Consider the following 20638-nt stretch of genomic DNA (forward strand, 5'->3'; position numbering starts at 1 on the left):
GGAGTGGTGAGATACTGATGTGAGTGGCTTCTTTCTTCTCTCGTTCCCGCCTACTTCAACGCAGAATTATGACGTTTGTAGCGTATCAATGACGTACGGGTCGGATATATGTGGCCTGGCCGTTCAGACGGAGGTCGCATTTCAAAAGATCGGATACGAATCGGATTCAGGACCACATACCCAAGTGGCCTGGGTCACATTTGAAAAGATAGGATCTGTGTCGTTCAGACTGTCATGAAAAGATCAGATACAGGTCGCATAGGGGCAAAAAAATCGGAATTGGGTCGTTTCAGCCTGCAGTGTGAACGTAGCCTTAGAGCCTGTTCTAGTACACCCCTAAAACAAAATCAAGACCTTGTAAAAGAGCATAATAGGACCCCTTTAAGATTTAAAATGCCAAGCTTTTGTTTTCCAGCAGGGCTGTTTGGGGACTGGTGTGGTGACAAATCGAGTCCCCCGAAATCCGGTCTCCATTAGGACCCCAAGCGATCCCATTGGCTCAAATTGCTTTTAATAGGTACTCTCTTTAGTGCCTGATTACAATTCCTACAAAATCATGTTAGTACACCCCCAAAACAAATCAAGACTTTGTAAAAGAGCATAATTGGACCCCTTCAAATAATTGCAGTTTAGTTTTACATTAACAATAAATATTATATTGTATTATTGACAGTTTAATAAGTATGATAATTATTATGTCAACTCTGTTTGAAGCAACCAATCGATTTGATTGATTCTTCAATCAAATGAGATAGTGGTGGCCTGGGATCTGAAGTTTGAGTTCTTTTCATAAGATTTCATCTTATATCACCCATGTAAGAGCATCTCACACCCCACACCGAGATGACTAATGCCGTTTTAGTGTGACAGGACTTTCATCATTGCTGTCTTCTGTTCCTCAAACTGACAAGAGCTGGAGTCGACCGCAGTGCAGTGCTTGTTTATCCGTGAGCTGTTCACTACAGGATGACTGTACAGACAGATCGCTTGCCGATCAGACCCCATATGACTTCCTCCCAAAGAGTAACACTGATAAAAATGTACACATTCTCTAATCAAGACAATCAGTTCTGTGCAATGCAAAGTCAGGAATAGTTCACCAAAAAAAGAAAATTTGCTGAAAATGTACTCACTCCAAGATCTAGATGAGTTTGTTTCTTTATCAGATTTGGAGAAATGTAGCATAACATCACTTACTCACCAATGGATCCTCTGCAGAGACTGGGTGCCGTCAGAATGAGAATCCAAATAGCTGATAAAACATCACAATAATCCACAAGTAATCCACACCTGTCCATTAATTATCATCTTGTGAAGTAAAAAGCAGTGTGTTTGTAAGAAACCAATCCATCAAGAAGCTTTAATTTTAAACTGTTGTAAACTCATCTACATATTTAGCTGCAGTGTTGTCTATCTATAGGGCAAAAACAGCAAGAATTTGAAAAGGAATCACACAAGTGGAGTGTTTCTTTTCTGATTCCATTGATATCGGACATGTAATAGCTGTTTCCTCCATCTTTATTCCAAAATATGTTTCATACATTTGTTTGCTTTGTGCACCATATGACACTATATTGTTATTGTAAATAAACTTAACATTGCTGCTGTTGTTGAAAAGCTTCTATGTCAACATTAAACTTCTTTGAATTTGACTGGAAAAGCTGCATTGTAATAAATATATTAGCCTCAGTGTTGGGAAGGTTACTTTACAAAATGTAATAGGTTAAAGATTACAAGTTACCCTTTTTAAAATGTAATAGTAGTGTAACTTTTCAATTACTTTATTAAAGTAATGTAACTGATTACTTTTGATTACTTTTTGATTACTTCTTTGAATTTCTAATGAATGTTTGTTTTCAACTGTTAATCATTTTCAAACATTTACACCATGCAGGGTTAACCTTACAGTAGTGCTCAACACCGTCAGACTTTCAAAATCCTCCATCACTTGAATTAAGATGATCAAATTTGAACACATCCACCACAAAATCAGACTTTAGTACTGCCTTTTACTTTGAGATTGATCTGAAGTTCAAGGCAGATTTAAAATCATAAGCAATTATTTACTGATACTGTTTTTGAAACCAAATCTTTGCATAACTACAGGAAACACTGCATCTAACAATGGTTTGGGAAAAAAAGGTTAATTCAAAAATGACAATAAATAAAAGCATATACATCAGCTCAAATACGGTTATCTAATAATATCTAAGAGCATCTCACACCCCACACCGAGATGACTAATGCCGTTTTTGTGTGACAGGACTTTCATCATTGCTGTCTTCTGTTCCTCAAACTGAGAGCTGGTGTCGACCGCAGTGCAGTGCTTGTTTATCCGTGAGCTGTTCACTACAGGATGACTGTACAGACAGATCGCTTGCCGATCAGACCCCACATGACTTCCTCCCAGAGAGTAATGCCACTGATAAAAATGTACACATTCTCTCATCAAGACAATCAGTTCTGTGCAATGCAAAGTCTTGTTTTTTTTTCCTAAAAAAGAAAATTTGCTGAAAATGTACTCACTCCAAGATCTAGATTTGAGTTTGTTTCTTTATCAGATTTGGAGAAATGTAGCATAACATCACTTACTCACCAATGGATCCTCTGCAGAGACTGGGTGCCGTCAGAATGAGAATCCAAAATAGCTGATAAAACATCACAATAATCCACAAATAATCCACACCTGTCCATTAATTATCATCTTGTGAAGTGAAAAGCAGTGTGTTTGTAAGAAACCAATCCATCAAGAAGCTTTAATTTTAAACTGTTGTAAACTCATCTACATATTTAGCTGCACTGTTGTCTATCTATAGGGCAAAAACAGCAAGAATTTGAAAAGGAATCACACAAGTGGAGTGTTTCTTTTCTGATTCCATTGATATCGGACATGTAATAGCTGTTTCCTCCATCTTTATTCCAAAATATGTTTCATACATTTGTTTGCTTTGTGCACCATATGACACTATATTGTTATTGTAAATAAACTTAACATTGCTGCTGTTGTTGAAAAGCTTCTATGTCAAAATTAAACTTCTTTGAATTTGACTGGAAAAGCTGCATTGTAATAAATATATTAGCCTCAGTGTTGGGAAGGTTACTTTACAAAATGTAATAGGTTAAAGATTACAAGTTACCCTTTTTAAAATGTAATAGTAGTGTAACTTTTCAATTACTTTATTAAAGTAATGTAACTGATTACTTTTGATTACTTTTTGATTACTTCTTTAAATTTCTAATGAATGTTTGTTTTCAACTGTTAATCATTTTCAAACATTTACACCCATGCAGGGTTAACCTTACAGTAGTGCTCAACACCGTCAGACTTTCAAAATCCTCCATCACTTGAATTAAGATGATCAAATTTGAACACATCCACCACAAAATCAGACTTTAGTACTGCCTTTTACTTTGAGATTGATCTGAAGTTCAATGCAGATTTAAAATCATAAGAAATTGTTTACTGATACTGTTTTTGAAACCAAATCTTTGCATAACTACAGGAAACAATGCATCTAACAATGGTTTGGGAAAAAAAAGGTTAATTCAAAAATGACAATAAATAAAAGCATATACATCAGCTAAAATACGGTTATCTAATAAGCATATGTCCTATTCTGTGTACTAAACTCCTGAAACATTGGTGTCTTTTTGTATATGATATGACGATAGTTTTCTCAAAATAAGTAAAATTGCTCATGAAGTGACTCAGAGCAGTTCTAGAGATTATAATTATGTGTTCATGTACTCATATATTGAGGTGGCAGAGGCTGAAAACACTGCTAGCATCAGTAGGCCTATGTGTAGTAAATGAAACCGCATGCCTGCGCCATTAATTTCCACAAGGGGCAGACAGGGAAATAAACACCACCACAGTACTGTCATACATTAAGTTCTGTATTGAAAATACCACCTAGAATAAACATGTCAAACTGATCCCTAACCAGAAGCTCTGGTTTAACAGAAATGTATGTACTCTTCTGAAAACTAGGGATGCTGCTTTGCGATCTGGGGACCAGGAGGCCTACAGGAAATCCAGAGTTGACCTTAGAATGGGGATCACTTCTGCTAAGAAAAATTACAAGCTGCGCATTGAACAGCATTTTAAAGAAAATAATCATTGCAGCATGTGGCAGGAAATCAGGACAATAACAAACAATACAGCAAACTGTATTCTTTCCCACCCTCTTCTGCTGACCCTTCTCTTCCGGACCAGCTGAATCTCTTCTTCGCCCGCTTTGAGGATGTGCCAGTGCAGGACAGACCATCGTCAGTGCTCATGTGGATGAGCAACCAATCGTACTAGATCAGCACCAGGTCAAGCGGCCCTTGCAGAACATTACCATCAGAAAAGCACCTGGACCAGATGGGGTCCCAGGACGTGTACTAAAGGTATGTGCTCATCAACTTGCAGCTGTTTGGGCTGACATATTTAACAGGTCATTGAAGGAGGCTATAGTTCCTACCTGCCTAAAGACTGCTACCATCATACCTGTTCCAAAACAGACAACTGTTGCATGCTTGAACGACTATAGACAAATAGCATTAACACCAGTCATAATGAAATGTTTTGAGAGATTGGTACTGAACAGCATCAAGGCCTTTATTCCAGCTAATCTGGACAAACACCAATTTGCCTACTGAGCCAACAGATGCACCGATGATGCCATCTCACTTGCACTTCACACTGCCCTCACTCAACTGGAGAACCCCAACACATATGTCAGGATGCTTTTTGTTGACTTTAGTTCAGCTTTTAATACCATCAACTCCAGCAAGCTAGTCAACAAACTGCTGTTGCTTGGCCTGGACTCTCACCTCTGTAAGTGGATCAAGAACTTTCTCACTGACAGACCCCAGCATGTCAGACTTGGAAATATTACCTCCTCCACCACCATCCTCAACACTGGCACTCCCCAGGGTTGTGTTCTTAGTCCGCTCCTTTACTCGCTGTTCACCTATGACTGTTTTCACATTTATGATTCAAATTCCATTTTCAAATTTGCAGATGACACAGCTGTGGTGGGGCTGGTAACCAACAATAAGGAGACCGCCTACAGGGAGGAGGTCCAATCACTGGTATCATGGTGTAGCAGAAACAATTTAATCCTCAACACAAAGAAAGCAAAAGAAATCATAATTGATTTTAGGAAATGCAAAACCAACAAACATGACAGTCTTGAGATACATGGAGAGGAGGTGGAACAGGTCCAAAGTTTCAGATATTTAGCGCTGCATCTGGCGGAGGATCTGACCTGGGGAGTGAACACCAAAGAGATAGGGAAAAAAGCTCAGCAGAGACTCTTTTTCCTGTGAACCCTAAGACGTACTGGGCTCCCGCAGACACTCCTCAAAAACTTTTACCGGTGCACAATAAAGAGTGTGCTGGCATACAGTTGTACAGTGTGGTTTTCCAGCTGCACTATTGAGGAAAAAAAGATGCAGCGGGTAATTAAAACTACCCAGAGAATCATTGGTGCACCCCTTCCAAGCCTTGAGGATATCTATTCCAGTAGGCTGCAGAGAAGAGCAGCAAATCAGGGCGGATCCTACACATCCTGGCTATACCCTGTTTGACACCCTACCCTCAGGCCAGCTCAGGGTCATGAGGGCGCGGACAAACCGCATGAGAAACAGTTTTTTTTCCAAAGGCCAAAAATGAGCAGCTGAAGGGCTGAAAGCTTGGAAGACTAATTAAATCTGGACTTGAATCATACTGTGTGTTTTTAAATATTTTATTTATTTATTTATTATTATTATTTTTTTAATTATATATATTTATCTATTAACTGTTGTTGACAGTGTCACTTTTTATGTGTCATCTTAATTTCGTTGTGTAGAGATATGCAATGACAATAAAACTAAACTAAACTAATTTCAGACCGGGAAATCTCAAACTTATACAAACAAATTCTAAAACATGGACAACCCTATTTTTTGCATGGACCTCACATAAAAAAGGTTTAAATCCTTAGGTTGGGGACATGCAAAATAATTAAAAAGTTCTCTCCTGAACTGCACCTTCACTTCCATTTTTCTTTTCAGTCTCTTTATTTTGCCCTGATATCTATCTCTCTCATGACTTTAATACTCAAGATTTAACAAAACTACACTTTCCAAATTGCCTTGTCAAAATTAGAACATCACTACAATGTCTTTATAGAAAAATCTTTATACTGAACATGAGTCATGTTTTTCCCTTACAAAAATTAACTTTTATTATAGTAAAAGTACAGTAACCATGTGCTTTTTTTTTTTTTTTTTTGGCAAATGGATTACCATGGATTTGTATTTATTTTTTAAAATAAATTAATTTGTCAATTAATTTTTGATCTGTGGTTACCATGGTTTAACAATATTAACCATTGTCTTGGATTTACAGTAAAATCACCGTTAATTTTCGTAAGGGTTGTGTTGTTGCCTCCCCTTGCTCCCCCTAAACCTATTATAAAATATGATTTTTTTTATGCTAAATTACTACTGTAACATTACAATAGATAATAATGATGTCCTTTATACAGTATTTTGAGTGATGGTGAGCAATGGGCTGCTGCTGCTTAACTTAGTAAACAAAGACAAAACTACAATAGCATATTGCTATTACAGATGAAACTGACCTGCACTTGAAACCTTGAACAGTAGTTTTGCTTCTCTGCTCCACCTGTGCGCTTCCACAGTCCACTCCATTCTCTCTCTCGCATAGATTACTCTGAGTCTGATCCAAACCGTTTGGCGGAGGCGCGGAGAGCGCGCGAGCTGAAGCATTGCAGTCAAGACTAACCGATTCATGATTTATTAGAGATTTAATTATCGAATGGCGGATTCGGAAATAATCGCTTTACATTCGGCATGCAATTACATAATGATAATATTAAAATAGCGGGTCAAATCGGACGCCAGGCCACCGGGAGTTGTCCCGGTTCTCCCGTTGGCCAGTCAGCGCCTGATTTCCACAGACACGCAGAACGCGCAGGATTCATAGGCTATACTGTGTTTTTGCCGCTTAATATTCACAGACGCTAGTCTATATCACGTTTTGATTCAAGTGTACTGACCTACTTTTGATTTATGTGGCATATTCCGTCCGCGTTAGGCTAGGAAGTCCGTTTTTATGACTGGATTCTACGAACCAGACTGTGTTTACGCATCGCAGAAATTATAGGGCCGTATGTCTCAGAATAGTCAGTGCAGTTTGGGAAAGAAGTCAAATAAATCTGTATGTGGATGTGTGTAAATTTTCAAATGTAATCCCCTTTGTAGGCTAATCGTTAACATTTTCATAAGTAACTGTAATTTAATTACACATGTTTTCTTAGTAACTGTAACTGATTACATTTTGTAATTAAATTACGTAACGCCGTTACATGTAACTAGTTACTCCCCAACACTGATTAGCATATAGTCTCAGAAAAAAAAGAAGTTTTTTCTTTTAACAGTCATTTGAACTGTTGACTTGTTAGCGAATTGTTCAGACGATTTGGTGAACCGGTTCAAAAGATTTATTCACAAATCGGACACTGTTGGACTAAACACATGCTGAGCAGCATAGTAAGATTCTGTTTTATTAATGGCTTAAATCATCTGCAAACGACACGTCGGCACTGTATTGGATAGGAAATGAGGGCTTTTGTAATTTCTGTAAAATAAGCCGTAGAGCTGCATGCAGTCGGATCTTTTGAAAGGCAGAGGAGGTAGAATGAAATGTGCCATTATGGGACTCAAGGAGCTGGGACTTTTTATTAACATATGAAAGGTTTCACCTTGACGGTGTGCGTACACAGTGGTTTTCTTGTTCCAGGTTTTACAAGTTTTATACTCGGTTAATAAAACAGGTTTCGAAACATCCTGCGTTGGCGTTCTCATTTAATGCAACCTGCAAGTAAACAGCTTCATGGTGTCCCAATGGGCAAATGTCACCACGTGCATCCTTCGGATGTCTTGCGTTTTCTGGAGAAAAAAAACGATTTCCGTCGCACATGAGTGGATGTACAGCCTGTGAAAGTTTCTGTACTGCTATGAATATGATATTGCTTACTCGATGAGGTAAGCACTGAAGCAGGTTATGATTGGTTCGCTGTTACTCAACTGTATAGAGACAGAGCGACTCGTGTCATAATCTGAAAACCACGCCCACTGGGGAGACGGGAGGGGGGGCAATCAAATGTTCTCCATTGCCTCCTTTTCATTTCTGACTTGTAAAAAAAAAAAACGAAACGAAACAAACAGCAGAAGCTCTGAATGAGACTCATATTAACTCTCTGACAGCAGGAGGCGCCTCTGGAACACCAGATACAGCGGTAACAAAAAAAAAGCTGCTCTGCGCTGAAACACTGCTTTAATGTGAACTATACAGAGACTAGATGAAAAGAAAATACCACGTGAACTTTTCAGAAGACCCCTCAGAAACACATTCATATAAACCCCCAAATCAGTATTGAGGATTTTCTTCCAATAGTTTGTGCATCATGCTACAGTATAGAGAACAAATGTCTAATACACACACACACACACACACACACACACACACACACACACACACACACCCACACACACATTTATAACTTCTAACTTTTTTGTGAATTACCAGTATAGGCTTATAAATGCTACTGAGCTGTTTTGCCAGCACAGCGAGTAAATAGAACATGTTATCACCTAAACCTCGTCAACACATATGAAAATGTGAAAGTCGTGACATTTGCCAAGTATGGTAACCCATACTCGGAATTAGTGCTCTGCATTTAACCCATCCAAGTGCACACACACAGCATTGAGAAGTGAACACACACCCGGAGCAGTGGGCAGCTATATATCCAGCACCATGCTCAAGGGCACTTCAGCCATGGATATTGAGGGTGGAAGAGAGCACTGTTCATTCACTCCCTCCCACCTACAACTCCTACCAGCACCAAGATTCGAACCTGCGTCTTTTGGGTTACAAGTCCAAATCTCTAACCATTAGGCCACAGCTGCCCAAATTTGTTTCCTGAGTGGAGTAAATTTTTGTTTCTGTGGACAAAATTAATGCCTTTGTCTAGATTTAGGCCACAAAGCATCATGTGACCGAACTGGTGCAAGAAACTTAACACATTTTTTATTTCCTATGGTCTTATCTAGGTGACTCTTTTTTTTTTTTTTTTTTTGCAATTTTCCACATATTATACACAGAGCTGTGAAAAATGTTGAAAAACTAACCATTGAGATAAAGTAATAATTTGTTTTCAATTTACAATTAAGCACTACTGGTTGCATTAAATGCATACCAAAAAAATATATATATGTTATCAGGCTTCTGTAAATGTTTTAACCATTGGAAGTTTGCCATTTTCAATAACAGGAAACAGTGAGCGTATTTTTGTTCATCCTAAAATGCATACATTAAAAAAAGTTCTTATCTCATACTGTATGTCAGCCTTCGAGTTAGGCCTACTAAGACATTCCCTTTGTTGTTTTTTCGAATTTGTGGACAGTGTAAAAAAATGTGAAAGAGGATTCACAATCAAACCGAGAGTAGCTTATCATCGTGCTAACTGCAACACAGGGGAAAGACGCTCATGAGAATGTTTGTGAAATAACATTCTCACTGGGGTTCTTATGTCTACTTACACTGTGGTTGGTGAGGGCAGTTGTAAAACATAAAAGTAAAGCATAGGTCATAACCTATTTTTTCTTAGAAAAAAAAAAAAAACATGGCATTGATGTGCTGGGGTAAAGTGGCAACTGTTTTTGTTGACGGCAAATAAAACAAGTAGGTAAAGTTAATGAAGCCATGTCAGTTAATCTTTTTAGTTGAACTGAGGCTGGACAACATGTTTACGAAAGTGTTTTTGTTTCAATAGATTATTTAGTTTTGAAAAGGAAGCAAAAAATTACAGATCTGAAAAATACATAAATGAACTGGTGCATGATTTTATTTTTAAGGTCAATATGATTTGTATTCTAAGTTTTTTTTATGCTGTTGGAATGTAGAGCTTTAGCGATTATGGGATACTTTCAGTAACGTTAAGACGATGATGTATTTCAAAACTAGGTGCCATACCTAAAACAAAACAATGAACCACTGAACTTTCAGAAGCGTCTCACTCAATCACTGAAATGAATCACTGAGTCTGCCACTTATCTCTTTAATGGATGCAAACTCAGACATTTCCTTTAAATTTATGAATTGTTGTAATTATATATATATATATATATATATATATATATATATATATAAAATCTATTTATTTAATAATTTATTTGGCTTTGGAAGGCAACACACAGCAATGGAAATACCTTTTAGTAGCGGGTAGCTTTTCTACCACAAACAGTATTTTTTTTTTTTTTTGTCAGCACTTTTTCACACCGTTTCCAAAACTGTATCCTCTTATTTTTTCAAAGATGAATGCTTTGACCTAAGTTTGCCTTTTGAGTGGTTCAAGCAAGAACCATTTTGTTACAAAACTTGCTGTGTGATTCATTTTGAAGGGGAACTGCGATGCCATGCCACCAAGTGTGAACGATTGAACTCTCAAGTCTCATAGCAGCCCACTCAGTTTCTCATGAGAACATTTCTCTAGAATAAAATGAAACCTTTGTTCTAAAGCCATTTGCCATCCTCATTTGTTCAGTGATTGTAGTGATGATGACTGATCAGTGCCATGATTTTGAAGTGGGACGCTAAATCATAAAACACTCAGAAGAACGGTAGGCGATTTTGCTGTATAATAAGAGATACAGGCTAGTAAAATATTTCTGACAACTATTTGAATTTAAGATTTTGCATATACAATTATTGAAGTCTTTTGTTTATGCTACAACATTCTTAATAAAATTGAAAGAGACTTTAATAACTAATAATTTTTTTTATTACATAGCATACATATACAAGCAAATAGAAGAAAGAAACCATTTATTAAAAAATCGTTTCTATGAATAGTATAAACAAAATAAATTGTGAATATTCACGATTGTCACTAAATTACTATATAATGACGATGTAGATGATGCTTTCTAGCTTACTAAAAATTACTGTCAAAATATGTATATAAATGCTTTCAATGGTTGCAATTCGTTTTTAATAATCTTGTACACTAAGTAATATGTTCACCAATACATGACAAATTTTTATGTAGGAAATTAAATATAGAAATGTAGACCATTGCTGAAAAAATTATATCAAATAAATGCAAAAATATATGAATTATTCAACTGCTTAGCATACATAGACAAGTAAACATAAAAAAAAAAAACATTTATTTTAAAGTTGCATCTAGGAAGAGCATAAACATAATAAATTGTGAATATTTATGATTGTCACTAAAATGCAATACAGTCACCAAGTGGATAAATGATGTTTTTTTGGTTATCAAATATTACTGTGTGAAAATACCGAAATTAATCTTTTACACTAAGTGATGTTTAACCATACATAATCTATTGTATGTAGGAAATTAAATATACAAATGTATAGAACATTACTCAAAAAAGTAAAACATATGCAATATTCATATTAAATGCTTTAAGTAATTAATTAATGTCTAATTTTAGCAAATGCTTAAAACTAAAGATCTTAATATCTGCTTTATTTGATAATTTCACCGATAAAAAAAGAGAGCATTCTGAAAACAGCAAACTGAAAAAAAGTTTTCAGTTCTTCAGCGAAAGAGAGAAAAGCCGCCCGCGGGTTGATGTATTTCCAGAATAAGTCTCAGATGTGCCATTAGAGAGAGAATTAGAGGAGATGTAGCTCTGGTGCACTTCTCCTTGACCCAGGCAGCTCAGACACAGGATCGACGCTCTGCGCCTGAAATGCTGATCCAAAAAGAAGTAGATGGCTGGATTTACACAACTGTTGAGAAATGCCAGGCAGCAGGACAGCATGAGTCCTTTAACTATAACCACATTTGTTTCCCCGCTAAGATCTCCCATGATCATTAGTAAGATGACCTGCATGGTCTTGAACAAATTGAAAGGTAGCCAAGAGACCAGAAAAGCCGCAATTATGGCAAACACGATCTTGAGGGAATGTTGGCGTCTGGCTTCTGCACGTGTGTTGGTGGCGGTGTGACAGTGACGCCGCAGGTTTACCAAAATTGATCCATAACAGAGGCAGAGAATCAGTACAGGGAGCAGGAAGGTTAGAAATATGGTCAGGAGATTCATTCCTTGGACAAAAGAGGATTTCGAATCCTCTGAACATGACATTTCGTCTGTCAGCCGACGGTACACCAATGATGGGATTCCCAGGAAAAACGAAATGATCCATACGACACCACAGGTGATCTGCGCACAGTTGCTACTTCGCAGAAACTGAGAGTCCATGAGGCGCACGACAGCCAGGTATCGGTCTACACTCATGCAGGTGAGAAAGAAGATGTTGGAAAAGCGGTTGACCGCAATGATGAAGCTGCTGATCTTGCACATTGCCTCACCAAAGGGCCACTCACCGAAACTGGCCGCAATCGCCCACAGTGGCAATGTGAAGACAAACACAAGGTCGGCTAATGCCAGGTTTATCACGAAGGTGTCCACAAGACGTCCATTTTTCTTACGCCGCTTGCCGATGACCACAATGACGAACAGGTTCCCCAAGAAGCCAGTGAAGAACATGATGAAGTACAGCACAGGAATGTAGATACTGGACATGGGCATCCATTCTGAATCGTTCTCGACAGGAGTGTAGTACTCGTAGTCATCTGTGGAATTCATTGGAAAATCATGAGTATAGTCATCGCTTGTGGAGCTCATTGTAACATTAGAGAGTGCCATCTCTGTGCTGCTTGCCATCTGTGAACAAGTGATGGGCAAAGTAGAGAAAACCTAGCATGTCACATGCTTAGAAACCACAAGCTGCAGTAACAGGCTCTCTCTCTCTATTTCCTTAAAACGTTTACATTTATCACAAAGAGGCACATTTTCTTAAACTTTCAGTTCTGAATTGTGAATTACTGAGTTTTTATTTCCATCATGTCTATATTAATACAGTAGTAAGTGGGACTTGATTTATTGGCAACTGGGTCATGAGTGTAGTAACTTTCTAAAAAGCTGTTTTTCCTCAACAATTGATGTGAGAATCTTAACACAAATGTTTATGTCTTTTGTTATGGCAATAAATAACGTTTAAGCAGTTTTCTCATATACCCACAATTAGTTCCTCTTAAAAAGACTAAGAGAAAAAACAAAATGCACACAGTTGCAAAAATAAGTGAGAAAAATGATGAACCACTAGGTTTGTGAGATTTATTTTTGTATTTCAACCGTGCAACAAACTGAAGAATAAGAGTGTGAAAGGTGCAGAGCTTATTTGAGAAGTCTTCTGAGTTGCTGTGGTTTCCTGCTGTACACAGGGCTACCACACATTTTTTAACACTAAATGAACTTTTTTTACTCTAACAGATATAAGAACAAGACAAGATAAGAATGTTTGATACAGGACTACTTTGATACAGGTGCGGTAACAGGACATTTTGAGGGAAATTGTGTTGCGAGCTATGAACACAGCTCACACAAAAGTCTGTTTGGTCAACGAGGTGAATCCATGTGGCAACCTGAACTCGTGGCAAAATCTGCTTAATAAAATCTTTTGCCTTGTAATTCAAAATAGATTGCTTTCACCTTAAGGCAGGTGAATAACCAAAAACATGAACACAAAATTTCAAGGTGAACTCCAGTGTCTCATTTGTGTCTCAAATCGTTGCATATGTAAGTACATATTATCAATTTGATTTTTCAGTTTCAGATTCCTTTAAAATATTTTTTAGAATATATTTTACTTAAGACATCTGTTTGCATGTGTACACCCGTTGTGCTTTTTTTTTTGCAGATTGTTTTTGAAAGGACTAGTTATTGATGTGGTTTCAGTTTATAGTGTTTATCATCCACTGGGTTTCGTGGCGGTTACATAGCGGTTAGAAATGTTGGCAGTAACCTGAAGGGTCGAAGATTTCCTGTGCTGATCACTGTGCAAGTCAGCAGAAAATCCCCTCTCTCCAAATCCTGCAAGACACAATAAGGACTACATTAATATAATTAAAATTACATTTTAAATTAAATATTACATTTTTAATCATGACAAAACAAACACCAACTGCTTACCTCAAATTTGTAAAAGCTCTGTATGCAGACAATACAGTGCTGTACTTGTGAAAATGATGTATATGCAACACAAAAAATGTATCTTTTACCAATATTTTGGTCAACAAATATTTTGGCATCTGCAAAAGGCAGACTGTTGCCACCAAAAGAAATTGTAGCTTTCATTAGCATTTCTATTTAATATATTTAGTTTTGGACTTAGTGAAGGTGTTCTATAGAAAATCTATCAAGGAGAAAAAAAAAAAAGTATATATATATATATATATATATATAAAAAAAAAAAGTATATATATATATATATATTTATATTATATATATATATATATAAAATTATGTATATATATATATATATATATATATGTGTACACACACACATACACATATATTTACATTCATACACATACACACACATATATAGAGAGAAAAAAAATACATAAATACTTTAAAACCAAAATTAATTTACTGTTTATTTACTAATTATCAATATACTAATTATTAATTATGGATTGTAAATTCGGTCTTTAATAGGTCTCTAATATGGATTGTTATTCTCTAATTATAATTTCGTGCAAATCCTCAACACATCATGACGGTCCTGACTGTCAAATCACTTTATATTTAGCAACTTTAAAACAACAGTAAATGGCAATTCTGTAAAACAGATGGTGTGTATGGCCTTTACATACAGATATTTTGAATTATTTCAAGATTGAGGCACTCAGTGGAGCCTTGAAGGTTAACATAGCATTAAGAGGCTGATCGTATTGTCAAATTTGACATTTTTACTTCCAACACTGGAAACTTCATGACCTATTTTTGATGTGCAGACACATAATTTTTATGCAGTCTATACAAACCTTTTTGCATTAAGTAGCGACACAATTAATAATATATTTGTAAAAAATATTTTAAATATACATTTAATGCACTGTACAGCATACTTAATAAAATTAAGTGTTTTTGGCTGTTTGTTTGTTTTTTAAGTCAGGACCTGCAATGTTACTGGGTTCTATAGTTTTAGAGAATGTCATTATTTTCCTCTATAGCATAGTGCCTTAACATGTACTACTTTCATCTATCCCTTTGGTGAGCACAGAGAGAGTGAGTTATCTATTGTCAGCCGCAAAGGATAAGTGACCAAAATACCCATCTGACCATCTTTCTGATGATCTTTCTCACACTTATATTTGTTTTTCTGCAATGATGAGTTGTTTTACGCAGATACTGCGACTAGTCTCAGAAGTCCACCTTTTGTGTTCAGAAGTGATTATCTATACACTGATAGCCATCAAATGCAGTTAACACAAAAACAAACAACAGGAAACTTACATGCATTGTGGTAAACAAGTAGAGTTGCAGAAAACAGTTAGAATATAAGTAATATTGACCTCTGGTGGTGGGATGTGGACATAACATTTGTGGTAGTTCGTTTTGAATACAATTCAGTGTTATGCAATTTTTAATGAATATTATTTTATTCTTACAAATATCTGCATGTTCAAAACATGACAGTTCTAGAAGGATGCCACATAGCTTCTGTGAATGCAAGAAAACAGGGCTCCTGGTTTTAGAAAATGACTCCCACAAGTGGTAAACATGAGCAGATAAGATCATGTATTGACCAGCACACCATATAGGTTGTGATAATTTAAATACCCGCTTTTCCTTAACCAGGCCCTGAGGTTCACAAAATCAGCTGAATCTGCACAAAGAGCGTGAAGTTCATCTGCACTCATGCAGATAACATCTTTGCTCACATCAAACTTCTGAGTAGAATGTTCCAACAAACATTGTGGTACATTGCATACATGTTTATATGTTTACTGTTTTGTATTTAATTCAGATATCTTAAAAACTGTTTAATGGACACTTATCGTAGTGTTTTCAAGTGATTTTGGTTTTATGAATATGTTAAGATGTTTTGTTTACTTATATTTGAAAACATGGATCGTCTGAAACCACTTAATATGTATTAAATGAGTATCTCATTCAGGTCTTTCTGGTCCTCGTAGGCCGTGTGGTGATGACACTTAATTCCTCTCTAGTTTGGTAATGTGGTGATTGTAATTACATATCTCATAATAATCTTCATTTTGAAGTCAGTGGATTGTTTGACTAGAACACAAAGCAAACTTTTGTCAGGTACACACTAAAGCATCGGATTGTCTTTCTTTCTGTTTCAGAAGCTCACAACGAAATGTTCTTTCCGGTGAAGGACTGGGGTGAGTGTTTCTACAGGCAGATTTACTGCACCACTGAGTGACATTTATTAGTTTACAACCAGTGTACCGTATATGTACAATTTCATCAGTGACTTCTACATTTCACTTTAAGATGTAATAACTTCTTTCTTTCATGCTTCCGTTTTAAAATGTTTTTTAAGGCATCACAACTGTCCAAATATTTACAATAAATATATAAGAAAAATACTGCAGTTTGTGTTTGGTTTTGTCATATATGGCATTACACGACTTCTCCCAATTGTTGGAAGAATATCTGTCTATAAAACAAAATGCATTTTTGGTTATAATATTCACTTTGATGTTTTCTTTTAATGTGTACTGATCATATTTATTACACTTGGACTGAAAAGCTTCTTAAAAAACATTAATTAAGAGCAGAAATAATGATAGGCTGGATTAATTAAACTATGATACCATATGTTGCAAAATATTAAAGCTATTATTACATAATGGCTTTAATTATTGATATTGATAATTATGATTTGATTCTGATACAGAACACTTAAAAAGGTTGGGGATTGGTAAGTTTTTTTTAAATGATTTTGAAAGAAGTATCTTATGCTCACTAAGGCTGAATTACATTTAAACAAAAATACAGTAATATTGTGAAATATTATTACTATTTAAAACAGCTGTTTTCTATTCAGATATATTTTAAAATGTAATTTATTCCTGTGATGGCAAAGCAAATTTTAATCAGCTTTCAGAAATCATTCTAATATGCTGATTTGGTGCTTTTCTTATAACTGTCAATGTTGAAAACATTGTGCTGTTTTCTTCAAAAGTAGTTCTCTGTCAGTTTTTCATGTCAGTTGGTTTGACTAATCATGTCACCCACAACCAAACCCAATCTTTTTTTTTCCACTTACATTAAAGGGTTAAAATAAATACACTTACAGTAAAAGTAACCTTTTCATTGCATTGTTTCACTGGGTGAAAAACACATCACTTCAGCTTTAAAGGTTAAATAAAAATACATATAATTCAGAATGAAGACATGCATCTGATATTAACAAGCTTAATAATTATTGATGTTGCTCATGGATTAAAAAAAAACTATGCTACAAATAATCACAGTTCTCTAGTCTGTACTGAAACAGAAAAAAAGAAGAAGGAAAAAAAAAACGGCAGACAGTCTACCATAAAATTGTTCAGAGATTGCTATCAGGAAGAAAACATCTGTCCCATACCAGAGTGCAAGGGGTGATGAGGCCCAAGGCCATCTCAAACAAGACGGAGGCAGTAGTGATGTTTCTGTTGTTTTAGATTCTTTTTACTCACAGTCTCCTAAGTTGATTACACTGGATTTAGTGCATGCACTATATTTGCAAGTCGTGCAAGGAATGTAATCTAGGAATTTTATCAGAGAATTTTGTCAGAGGCTGAGACCTTTGGAATTTCAGAAACAAGTAACAGTTTTGATTATTCTGTAGACAAACAGTCTGAATTAAGGAGTCTATGCTGATCCCACAACGCACACTCAATACATATTTGGACTCGTTAACTGTCTGTGATGTTATGTATTTCGCTTGTTGATTGTGATAATTTATTAAAATTAGTTTGGACAGAAATTGTTTCTTTGCTCTAATAATACTGCAGATTTAAGGACACTTTAACAGTACATTTTATATACTTTACTTAGGATAGAATTGTGTAGGTTATGTCTATTTTCTTTTCTGCCCCCAAAACAGGAAGAGGAACTCCAATATGCACTTCACTACCTGATGCTGCATGTTAATGCTGTGCACCTCCTAGTGGTATGCTATTTGTTGATAAAGCAACATCAGCATTTAAAGTAGTTAATTTAATTTATTTTAACCCCATAAAGCCTGTACATTTTCAAAACTTTGTAAACCTGTTGTATACAGTCTACTACCTGCCTTCTGTCATTTGAATGATAATTTGTCTTGTTTTTTGTTTTGTTTTTGTTTGTTTTTTAGCAAAATGCCTTAAAATGTTCCTCTCCAGGTTGTAATACACATCTTTTTGCAGTGAAATCTTTACTGATTTTTATAAATGTGAGAATAACTTTTATATTGTTAGTAATATTTCAAGATGAACACTAACTGGACTGCAGCAACTTATGCTTACTTAAATATCCATACACCACTGATTACTTGATACTTGATTATGCTATTTTTTATTATTTTTCAAAAGAAAAATTATGTTAAAATCCATCAGATATGAAAGATCAGACTTTTGAGGAATGTTAATTTCTGTATATCTCAGGCATTATTGTATTGCATTGTTTTGTCCTCACCATTAAAGCTATAGAGCTTTGTTCATAAAACAAAGCATTTTACTAAGACATATTGGGAGATATAGAGTGACAACTGATATTTATATATATTTACTTTGTAAGTAGTCTGCTATATTGTTTTAAAGAACTCACTGACTTACATTATAATCTATAAGAATTTCAGAATTGTGACCATATAAATATCAGCAGCTGCATATTTCACAGCTTGGTTGTTTTTTCATCCTCATGAGATCCACATTGTCACTATTGCATACTATATGAGCCATATAAGCCTGATCTACCAAATATTTATACATATAAGTCTAAAGGTTCCAACTCTATTTAGATTTAGATTTTTTTGACTATTATTTAACATAACATGCCAGGTTTTATAGGTTTAAGAACATAAAGGTTGCATAAAAATTACAATTCAAAATTACTGAATTAAAAATAGTTTATATTTCAGTTCTTGAATTCTGAGGCAGTGGCCTTTTACCTACTTTAAATTTCAGTCATCAATTTGCATAGAGCATATTGCACTACAGACCAAGAGAGCCACAAACTAACCATTATCTATAGCTGTTTCAGCATGTTCCCACACAAACTACACATCTTTTAACTATTATTCAGTGCCTCTACTCAAGTCTCTAGCTGTCGCCAAGAAAACAATATTACTTAACTGGAAAAATAAATGGCATATATCCATTACACAATGGTATGGTGCCCATAAGGTGACATGTTCGGTTCACTTAGTTTTGTTGTGGCCACGACATAATAACTCATGGGAACATGGTAATATGTTGTGGCCACAAGATATTAATTTGAGGGAACATCATATTAACTCGTATGAACATGATATTATGTCGTTGTCGTGACTTCTTATGTTGAGGGAATGACATTTTTCTCATGGCCACGAGTTTAATGCATCAACAAACCTGCGTGACCATAGATAAATAGATAAAACATTTTTAGTAACATTAAACATTTAATTTAATATTTGTATATTATTATTACTATTATTACATTAACTTATTAGGACTATATTTTTTAATTTATTGTTATATATGATTATTTCCCCTTTCAATTTTGGGTATCGCTTTACCTTTTCATTTTGTAAATAAATGCCTAACAATTATGACAATAAAGTTTTGACTTTGTGATTGTATTTATGCCCATGTGTGATGATAAATGAGCGTGTTGTGTTTTTATTTACAAATGAAACTATGTGAATGATTAATTCCGAACGAAATACTATAGTATTTATAATTATGGTCTATTAATTAGCCGAAATAAAATGAAATATATGTTAAATTTAAACTGCATTCCAGCAAAAATTCCAGTCAGCATAATCAAAGCTTTATTGGCATGTTGAGCATTTACATGTTGAGCGAGGGAATTTAGGGCATGTTACATGTTGAGCGAGGGCATTTACATGTTGAGCGAGGGAAGTCATGGCCTAATGGTTAGAGAGTCAGACTCCCAATCGAAGGGTTGTGAGTTCGAGTCTCGGGTCGGCAGGAATTGTGGGTGGGGGGAGTGCATGTACAGTTCTCTCTCCACCTTCAATACCATGACTTAGGTGCCCTTGAGCAAGGCACCCCAACTGCTCCCCGGGCGCCGCAGCATAAAATGGCTGCCCACTGCTCCGGGTGTGAGTTCACTGCTCTGTGTGTGTGCACTTCGGATGGGTTAAATGCAGAGCACGAATTCTGAGTATGGGTCACCATACTTGGCTGAATGTCACTTCACTTACAATACACTATTATTTACAAAAGTATTCAGAACATTAAGTAAAGAGATCGAAATGAAGGGAAAAATGAATATAAACCCAAATATAAAAAATATAACCAATAATAATAGGCTAATATTAATAATAATAACAGTGATCGGCATTGCTCGGATTATCACCGCCGTCTACTTCCGGATTGTTGCCGTCTTCACTCATCTCTCGGGATCTTCACATCTGGACTGGGCTGTACTACAGTGTCCCTGTGTCACTAAGTGTTTGCTTCCCTGGACATTGTTTCACCTTATCCTCATCATCTCTATTCCTGCATTTACCAATAATCTCACTTTTACATGC

The 20638-nt window shown here is 35.8% G+C and overlaps 1 protein-coding gene across 2 annotated transcripts; it reads right to left on the reverse strand.

The window, feature by feature from the left end:
• Positions 1-10739: 10739 nt before the first annotated feature.
• On the reverse strand, positions 10740-14109 carry gpr25 (G protein-coupled receptor 25). Of its 2 annotated transcripts, XM_042734155.1 has the most exons (2): positions 13907-14109; positions 10740-12674 (listed from the first exon to the last, which is right to left on the reverse strand). In XM_042734155.1, exon 2 carries the CDS (start codon positions 12628-12630, stop codon positions 11626-11628), a length of 1005 nt encoding a protein of 334 aa, XP_042590089.1. In that variant the 5' UTR covers positions 12631-12674; positions 13907-14109; the 3' UTR covers positions 10740-11625. The 2 variants fall into 2 exon arrangements, with proteins under 2 accessions (XP_042590089.1, XP_042590088.1); XM_042734154.1 differs by lacking the exon at positions 13907-14109 and having other exon boundaries at positions 10810-12792.
• Between the last annotated feature and the right edge of the window lie 6529 nt (positions 14110-20638).

This window comes from Cyprinus carpio, chromosome B11 (assembly GCF_018340385.1).
Source record: "Cyprinus carpio isolate SPL01 chromosome B11, ASM1834038v1, whole genome shotgun sequence".
In the NCBI taxonomy this organism is placed as follows: Eukaryota; Metazoa; Chordata; class Actinopteri; order Cypriniformes; family Cyprinidae; genus Cyprinus; species Cyprinus carpio.

What these genes read in the sequence shown, in the direction of transcription:
- gpr25 (XM_042734154.1), bottom strand. Translation starts at nt 12,765, where the DNA reads ATGGCAAGCAGCACAGAGATGGCACTCTCTAATGTTACAATGAGCTCC.